Here is a 9,172-nt window from a genome sequence, read left to right on the forward strand (position 1 = left end):
TCTCGAGTAAATCTTTGGAGAATGGAGGTCTAGAGAGTTAGAGAGAGTTAAGGTAGCCTAAGTATTCATAAGATAGTGCTAGCGGAGAGTAATCCTATTTGAGTCACTGCTCCTGGTATACAAACGTTGCGCTGGTACGCGGCCCTTCTCTTGTATCTCTATATCGTCTCAATCCTTCCGCCTGCCACTTTCCTCATCGTGAGTCCATACTCCGCCCTCCGGGGGCGAGGCACTGCCACTGGCAGAGTTAGTCTGGTCTGCGCCCTCGGCGTGAGAGAATCCAGACTGTTCGCCCTGCGGCTTCTCAAGATCGCTCCCGTGCGGATGAATATGGCCACGATGTTCTTCGGTCTCATTGTAGTCGATGAGCAGCTCGCCGTTCTTGCCATATCTTCGGGGCTCGATCTTGGCCTGGTGCACGACGGTGAACACACCCTGCCAACCTTTGACCTTGTGGAAAATGCTGTCCATCTCCTCAAGCGAGCGGTACGCCGTCTCGGGGTAGAAGAAATAGACGCAGGGGACCATGAAGGCGTTGATGACGGCAAAGACGGTGTACGTGTGGTTCTTGATGCTGTTGAAGGCAATGGGAGTGATCATAACGACCAAGAAATTGAAGATCCTTTATGAACAACTGTTAGCCAAGAACTAGATAATTAGGGAATGCTGATGCCTTCAACTTACCAGTTGCCGCTAGTGGAAAGGGCGTTGGCGGGTGCTCGGGTGCGCAGGTTCACAATCTCGGCAGGGTAGAGCCAGGTCATGCCGAGCCAGCCGACAGCAAAGAAGGTGTTGAAGACAAAGAGGAAGACCACACCAGCGATCTGGTTGCCGGTCTCTGAGCGAGAATTGACGCCGGCGAGGATAGCCATGGTGGCGGCCTGTCCGACCGCACCAAACAGCATCAGGTTTCGCCTACCCACTCGCTCCACAAGGAAGACGGCCGGCCACGACGCGATGAAGTACTCGGTTCCGTTCAGTGCAGCCAGCAGACGAGCCATGAAGTCCGACATGCCTAGACCATGGTAGATGACGGCAGCATAGTAGGTGATGAGGTTGATACCCGAGATTTGTTGGAACATCTGTGTTTAGGGTTCATGTTAGAAAGGTAGTATGGGCATCATCCTTTGAAATATGCTTACCTGATTGGTGTAGGCCAGCAGTGTGCGGTGCAGGTTCCGATCCTTGTCCATGGTGAACAGGTCCGCGAAGGTGCCCTTGCTCATCTCAATGACAGTATCCTTGATTTCAGCGAACTCGGCTTGGACGTATTGGTCATTGACGTCGGTGCCAGCTAGGGCAGCCAGGACCTCCTTGGCCTCATCATCACGGTTCTTCAGGATGAGCCACCTGGGAGACTCGGGCAGCCCCCAGATCAAGGCCAAAATAAAGATACAGAAGACAATTTGGAAGGCGAGCGGAAACCGCCAAGCGACGGAGCCAGGGGCGAAGGACAGGCCAAGGTCAACCCAGTAACTGATCATGATGCCACAGGTGATCAGTGCACCTTCGATCATGACGAGCTTGCCTCTCTTGTGTGCATGCGATGTTTCTGACTGCCATGTTGGCACAGTAGATGTATTGCCGCCGTTACCGAGGCCGGTGATAATGCGGCCGACGATGAAGTGTGGTAGAGTTGTAGCACTCGCTTGCAGGATAGCTCCAATAATCATGATGGACGTGCCTAGCATGATCATCCGTTTGCGGCCGAGGGGATTGCTGATGAAGATGGTAATGACGGCGCCGAAGAAGCATCCCAAGTTGTACGAGGCAACCGAGATTCCTAGGCAGCTTTTTCAGCACGAGCTAATCCCCAAACCGTGGGCGAAGAGAAGAGATCTAAACAAACCTTGATTGGTAGAACGCTGAGAAGCCTCTGCCGCAGAGATGTTCTTGGCCTCGGCATTGATTGATGGGAAATAATCCAGGAAAATGGGCAATGTCAAGATGCCGCCCATGACACCTTGGTCTAGAGACTGTTAGTGTTCGTCCTGATTCTCGATGACTTGCAACATATCAAGACACTCACCATAGCCAAAAAGGAGAAAGTCACATCCTGCGATGAGACCAACAGCCCAGTTGAGCTTGTGGCCCGTGAGACCATAGAACTTCTTCATCTTGACATATAAGGAATTCGTTTCTCCCAAGTCAAAGGTGACATGGAACAAGTCCGTGATAGGTGACTAGTCGACACGAAACACGCAACTGATATATATATATATCGCGAAAAAACACGCCATGGACGACGATGATATATTGGCAAGCAAGGCAGGTCAGTCGGCCGAGAGTTGTGTGTGCGTTCGCCTGTGAAGGACGAGGGCCGGATTGCCGTTTGGGGTAACCCGAGGGACAATCCCTGGTCTGAGTAATGCTGCAGACAGTAAACAATGTGGAGATCTACATCATAATGTGGACAGTACATATGGCCAAGAGCATGGAATCTGACCGAGCACAGTGGGGTTTATGTGGGGATTTCCGGGGGCGAAAACTGGATGTTATTAAAAAGTCTTTTTCTTTCTTCTTTCTTTGCAAAAAGACCATCACCGGTCTCGAGTTGCTATGGCCCTTCTGTTGGACTTGACACCCTTAAACCACGATGGGCATGCCGGCGACGATGGCGATCAGTAGGTAGGTGTTGATACGCTCGAATTGGGTCTCTGATCTCCTGACGTCATGACTCGCGCCGAATCCGGGGCAAAAGGTCTGGGGTCTGTCGGCAACGCCGACACGGTGCTGCTCATCATCTCCGCACGGTTTTGCCGTTTCAAGTGCCGTAGCGCTTCCGAACACGGGGCAAGGCACACTGAATGTGGAACCTTTTCTTCCTTTCCTTCGCCCCGATACGCGGCGAGCAGATGGGGTAGGTAGCATTGTTTGGGGAAGGGATCACCGCCATTCACACCACTTCCGACCTCTTGGTGCGTCTGCTTCTGACGAAGAGATAAAATCGGGGGCGAGTCTCTTGGCCCTCTTCCCATAACCGGGTTTCCGTGCTGATGTGTCCAATCATACGACAGCGGCCAGGCCGGGTTTAACGCATGTGGTGAGCGATGCCAGTGCGGCTAAGTGAGCAGAAATATGCACTGGGAGCTCAGTAAACAGAAAAGTAGAGCAGCCAGGGCTCGGCTCTCTACGTGCTTTTAGTACTGTGCTAGGAGGAAAGGGGGTTTACCGATCAAACGAAGTGCTACCTATCACCACATATAACCCGATCTTGGTAGCCACGGAGACTAGGAACGGCATGTGTATTGTTATCCGACTAGTATGATTGGATTAAGGGATGAGTGCTCCATAGTCTAGAAAGCGCGAAGTTAAGTCAAATCTCCATAATCAGTTCCAATCATCATCAATATCAAGACTAACATCGAATGTGTCAAGCTTGGTCGAAGAACAACATAAATCCTTGTAGTTACAATCGTCTATTGGCCACTGAGATTGGAATTGGTAAAACATCTCTTGGCAACGAGGATCTACGTCAGTAATAAGGCCAGATGCCAAGATCGCAGACTCAGTTTCATGGCCAAACTCGCCTGGGCCGTGGGAGAGGTGGGCTTCTTTTTCACCACGATGGAATTGACATGAATCTGCATCGGTTTGAAGGCCATCCGCGATCCGTGCTCACGGATCCTTGAGTTCTGCTTCATATAATACAAGACGAAACTCTTCAGAAAACCACCTGGAGAGCAGCTTACTTACATTGAAGATGTTGTCGATTCATGTCTGTAGCCGATGGAAGATTGAATTTGAGTGGTTCGTGTGATTGAAGTGTGGTCGATATATCAATATCAAGAGCTGCGTCCTGTACTGGGCTGCTGGTCCAGAGACATTTTGAAGAATATCCCAGCTAAAGTCTCCGCCATGCTTTACGAGACCAGACCCATTGCGATGAGAGAAACAGGCACACCGTTGCGGCACGCCAGATACTTCAAGTGGTGTCGGTTGTTGGCTTCAATATTGGATGAATGAATGGCTGGAACTGGATCGTGATAACTATGGCATAGCTGCAATCATCAAATGCAGTACCTTATTTCAACATTATTCCTCTTTTGATTCTGCCCCCAGTATTGCGAGGTCGATTCGTGAATGACTTGCTTGCTACGTCATGGCAAAATTGGATAGAGCCCATGCCCAGCAGAGGAAACACTCGAGATACTTTATAGAAAATAGAAGACACGTCGGTATCTGATACAGTATTTACACCTTATTCATTCGGAACCCTTGGAGCCTGTTCAGTGTCGGGCGCCGGAAGGAATGTCAGACCGTGTTTCTCCGCTGATTCCGCCGCCCCGGTGCCTGGCGGAAATCACACGCCAAAGTCTGCCCTTGAATCAACAGAACTTTTCTTCTGAATCACTTTGCTTCGTGCAGCAGCTCCTAGCTTTCGAAAAACGAAAATCCAAAGCAACTAGAAGAAACATCATGGTTATGCGAGCATTGGTAGTGGGCGGTACAAGTGGCATCGGCTTTGCGATGGCCTGTCGCGTCGCTGCCGAGGCCAGCTCCGCAGCCGTCACCATTGCAGGGCGCACAAAACCTCAAAACATCCCCTACTCAAACATCGATTTTCGGCCCCTCGACGCGTCATTGATGTGCCAGATAAATCAGTTCGCAGACGCTTACAGGTCCGACATCTTACAGTTGCTAAATCAGAAACTGGACCTCCTGATCATGACGCAGGGCGTGATGACCACGGCAGGCAGGACTGAGACTCCAGAGGGTGTCGATAGAAAGATGGCAATCCACTACTACGGAAAACAGTTACTAATACGCGAATTGCTGCCTGTGATGCAGGACCACGACAAGATCATTATCGTGTTTGATGCCTGGCTAGGCAGCCCGGACAAGCTCCACTGGGACGACCTGGACCTCAAATCGCGCTATAGCTTAGGCAATGCAGCTGCACACTGTCAGAGCATGAACGACGCCATGGTTCAGTGGTTTGCGGCGCAGCAGCGACAACAGCAGGCAGATGGGGTCTCGGGAGCCAGGAGACACTTCGTACATGCGTATCCGGGAGGTGTCAGCTCTGGATTGTGGAGAGAGCTTCCTTGGTATCTACGAGCAGTCGGACGGGTTTCGATGGGCTTACTCGGCGTGTCACCGGCTACGTGTGCCAATTATCTGCTCGAAGGAGTAGCAGAGAATGCACCGCCCAGAGAAAAAGAGGAGCTGTATTGGAGTAACATCGATAGCAAGGGTCGTATCATCATGAAGAAGGCTATCTGGAATGATGAGCAATTAAAAAAGATAGCGGATCATACGTGGGGGCTCATTGATGCTGCTTCGGCTGTTAGGCCATCATCTAAATGTGTAAATCTACTGGTTGAAGAGATGCACGCAGCATTTGCATCTATTGCGTGAACATTCACCGACTCTGGGGAGCAATAAATGCTAAATTAGAAGATTGATATCCTTTCCTAAGCCAATTAGTGTCCATGCCTGGTTGTTTCCTTGACAATGTGTATACAGTACTCCTGATTACACCCTCCTGTACCAGACCTTCGTCGTGCATTTTGCTAATTGAAGCGAACAATGGCGTATGGTCTCCCAGATGATCTATTAGATCAACGAAAAGACTTGATCGTGAAGCACGTCTTGATCAGTCACTAGCCACGTGAACGGCAAATATTCTTCCCCGTTAACATCCTCGCTCTCATCCTCCTCCAGTTCTTCTGGATGAAGAAACATCCCAGGGACAACGCCAACACCGATTCGGCGAAATAGGTTTGACCCGACTTCCACTCTCTGCACCAGCATTCTGATAGTCGTGGAGCATCGACCATTGGGCCACCTAGGGTATCCGTACCCTTCGTACGGTGGCCCTGGTGGAAAGCAACAGATGTCGAATGTGTAGATGCCATCCGTGATGTCCATGACATGGTCCAGGTAGACGGACCTGTCCGTGTCGCATAGGTAACGCAGATGCAGGCCTTCCGCCTCTTGCTTGGACTCATCTGTGAAGAGGGAGGAGGGAGCTGGCCTTTTCTTATACAAATCGCTCCTCAGCGTCAGAGACCGGCATTCCTGGGCAGGAGCGTCGATAGATACGATAGTAGGGCCCGGCCGGATCGACGCCCTCCCTTCCCCATCGTCTGGTCAATCCGAAGGAGATCTCACCTCTAGCAGCTATCCAAGTCCACGAAGGCATATTGACAGTAGTTATTGGCGGTATTGAAGAGGGTTTGACGACAGTCTAACACAAGCTCTCCAGTAATTGATCTCCATTCCAGATCCCGCAGAGAATGCTACTGTGGGCGGCGGCAGCTAGGCGTGTGGAAACGGCAGCGATGACGGGCAGTTTGTCGTGGGGCTTTTCAAGGTCTCGTTTTGTGAAACCCTCGACTTGCTTCTTCCATATCTCGAATGGCTCTTGATAAAATCTCTTTGGTTTCAACTCGGGATCTGCACCTATTGATGCGGGAGCATGAATGGCCAGCTTCGTATCATGTCTCCTAATGCGATTCCTCCAGATTCGTCCATCCTCGCCACCAGGATCCGCCCCAATCGTGTAGTGGTGGAGACATTCCCAATACAGTATTCCGTCACCGAAGTGGAGAATTCTTTTGCTTAGGAGCTGCTCTTGGAACGCCCAGCCCTGGGAGAGCACAGAGTCGGGTAGGTCCACGTCCCTCTGCAACCACTCGGTACACACAACTCTGCATCTGTGAGGTGCACGTTGGGGTTTAGGTGTCCAGATAGGCAAAGGGACGGGGAGTACAATCCGGCCTGATCTAGGAGTGAACAAGCTTGTGTGACAGTCGCCCAACACGAGAGCGGAGATTGTCAGTTCAGCATTGGAATAGATGGCGTCCATCACCGCAGCTTCATGAGCCCTGTCATCCTCATCGTCTTGAACAATGCACAGGACGTCGGTACAGAGATGCTCGAAGCCCAGTGATCGAGTCACATGAACAGCATCTTGCATCAGGATGGGCAGGTTGTCTGGTGGAATCCCGGCCATGTGACGCTGGAGGTTGTCTCCCGTTGTGGTGAGCGAGTCCTTGCTGCTCGAGCAGTACGATAGGACACAGTAAGGCACAGGGGTATCGTGTACTTCGACGATGCGTGGTTCACTGTCTGGTGCTCCAACATGGACCAGTCTCCTCGGTAAGATCTTCCTTTCCTGCCGGTCGTCGTTAGCCTCTTGACACTCATTATGTTCTCTCCCGGCTGGGCAGATTTGAAGCCATCTCTTTGATAGGTTCAACGCCCTTGCTGATCCAGTGGTACTATCTGGGCCCTCATTGTCTTCGAAGAAGCGAGCCCAAGACTCATCGACAGATTTGATATCCAGCCTCACTCGGAGATCACCGTGCGAGACCATGAGAAACCAAAGCTGGACGCTATTTGTGTCTGAGAAAACCAGGTCCGTTGATAGCAATACGGGATTCGTTGAGGTCCCCTCGATCTTTAAGGGAATATTGGTGGAGTTCTTCTGTGTGTTGTTATCACGGCCTTCCCTACGATCAAGGGCGTCGGCAAGTACGCAACACAGTCGACATCCGCTTTTCGCAGAATTGTCCAGGTCCTGTCGGCTTTGATGCAAGGTATACTCGAATGGTACCTTTGTCTCATATATGCATGCTGCTTCAATCTGAAAGAGTCTGCAGGAAGAACATTTCTTTCTGTTTATGTCTTCACGTGAATGACGATTGGGGCGGGGACAATCGCAGACATGATTCCTTTGGAGAAACGAGGTCTGGCCATGACTGGCTGGATTCTAGGGCCTGTGCTCGGTCCGACAGTGGGCCCTCTAAGTAAGTGTGCCGGGCCTTCTGCGTTGAGGCATTCGTTAATTACAACTGTGTGGTTTCTATCCATTCTCGTAAGTCATCACAGAGTTTTTCTTACGATGATCTACTTACCACTGACAATTTCATGTAATGTAGGCTGCTGTGGTCTTCCTCGCCAACCTCATCCTTATGCGGGAGTCTCATGCCCCAACACTCTTGAGACGGAAAGCCAGACGGCTGCGAAAGGAACTTGGCAATCCAGAGCTACAATCAGCCTTGGATAAGAGCCAAAGCGTTCCCATTCTTGGAAGACGTCCATTATTTGTCCCCTCAAGATGCTGGTCCTTTTGCCAATCGTTCTCTTCCTATCTCTTTACATGGCAACATTATACGGCTACCAATACCTGATGTTCACCACGTTTCCCCGCGTCTTTACGGGCCAATACGGATTCTCGAACAGCGATGTCGGGCTAGTGTACCTCGGAATTGGGGTAGGGTTCTTGATCGCCTTGGGCTTCACCGGCATCCTCTCCGACCGGCTCGTCGTGCGATTGACGAAACGCAACGGTGATGTGGCTAAACCTGAGTATCGGCTCCCTATCATGTTTGTGGGCGCAGTTCTTGCCCCGATCGGGTTGTTCCTGTACGGCTGGTCTGCACAGCAGAGACTGCATTGGATAGTGCCCATTATTGGCTCTGCATTCCTTGGCGCCGCCTCATTCACTGTCATTGTGAGTCTTCGTTCTCGTTATATGAAAGGTTCTGAGGTTGACATGCGGCTAGATGCCATCCCTGGCTTATATAATTGACGCATACACCCCATACGCTGCTTCAGCAACTGCGGCTGCTATCATATCTCGATCGCTGCTTGGAGCAATTCTTCCACTTGCTGGGAACAGCATGTATAATGCACTTGGTATTGGCTGGGGAACGTCGCTTTTGGGATTCATCTCGATTGCTTTCCTTCCAGTCCCGTTGATGTTCTGGAAATTTGGAGAGAGGACCAGAAGAAGCAGGGCTTCCCAGGTTCGACTTTGATCCTGTGCCGCAGTATGGCATCGTAGACAGACGTGTGGTCTAGATGAAGGTTTACATGGCACTTCGGGAACGCATCTCTGGGGGGAGCCAGCTGGGACAATGAAACGGCTTCAAACATCGAACGTCAGTATGGAATTTAGGTACGTAAGAAGGTGGGAGTCAGACCCTGTCGCATTCATACATTCATGATTATTTTTAATTGTATGATGCTTTCTCCCCATCTAACACATTGGCAGGAGAAGCATGTTTGTGGAGTTCCAACAGATGAGGGCAATTGAATAGTTTGCAACAGACATTTCAAGCGAATGATATCTACGATAGAAGCGATTCCCTTGGCTAATGAAGACTGAAATAGTTGGATTTAATTGGAACGTCTTATGTCGAATTTGGAATAACGGGAA

At 50.7% G+C, this 9,172-nt stretch overlaps 4 protein-coding genes across 4 annotated transcripts; 2 read left to right on the forward strand and 2 right to left on the reverse strand.

Moving 5' to 3' along the window:
* Window positions 1–168: 168 nt before the first annotated feature.
* E0L32_002001 (uncharacterized protein) lies at window positions 169–2,117 on the reverse strand (the record flags this gene model as incomplete). The annotated part of the gene is made up of 5 exons (XM_031136144.1): window positions 169–622; window positions 685–1,082; window positions 1,143–1,783; window positions 1,850–1,969; window positions 2,030–2,117. The coding sequence occupies 5 exons, from the start codon at window positions 2,115–2,117 to the stop codon at window positions 169–171; spliced, it is 1,701 nt and encodes a 566-aa protein (XP_030989109.1).
* Window positions 2,118–4,419: 2,302 nt separating this feature from the next.
* Window positions 4,420–5,361, forward strand: E0L32_002002 (uncharacterized protein; the record flags this gene model as incomplete). The annotated part of the gene is made up of 1 exon (XM_031136145.1): window positions 4,420–5,361. One exon carries the CDS (start codon window positions 4,420–4,422, stop codon window positions 5,359–5,361), a length of 942 nt encoding a protein of 313 aa, XP_030989110.1.
* Window positions 5,362–6,193: 832 nt separating this feature from the next.
* On the reverse strand, window positions 6,194–7,324 carry E0L32_002003 (uncharacterized protein; the record flags this gene model as incomplete). The annotated part of the gene is made up of 1 exon (XM_031136146.1): window positions 6,194–7,324. The coding sequence occupies one exon, from the start codon at window positions 7,322–7,324 to the stop codon at window positions 6,194–6,196; it is 1,131 nt and encodes a 376-aa protein (XP_030989111.1).
* Window positions 7,325–8,068: 744 nt separating this feature from the next.
* Window positions 8,069–8,771, forward strand: E0L32_002004 (uncharacterized protein; the record flags this gene model as incomplete). Its single annotated transcript, XM_031136147.1, has 2 exons — window positions 8,069–8,464; window positions 8,517–8,771. 2 exons carry the CDS (start codon window positions 8,069–8,071, stop codon window positions 8,769–8,771), a joined length of 651 nt encoding a protein of 216 aa, XP_030989112.1.
* Between the last annotated feature and the right edge of the window lie 401 nt (window positions 8,772–9,172).

This window comes from Thyridium curvatum, assembly GCF_004353045.1.
Source record: "Thyridium curvatum strain D216 chromosome Unknown NODE_8_length_716436_cov_74.480370, whole genome shotgun sequence".
Taxonomy (NCBI): domain Eukaryota; kingdom Fungi; phylum Ascomycota; class Sordariomycetes; order Thyridiales; family Thyridiaceae; genus Thyridium; species Thyridium curvatum.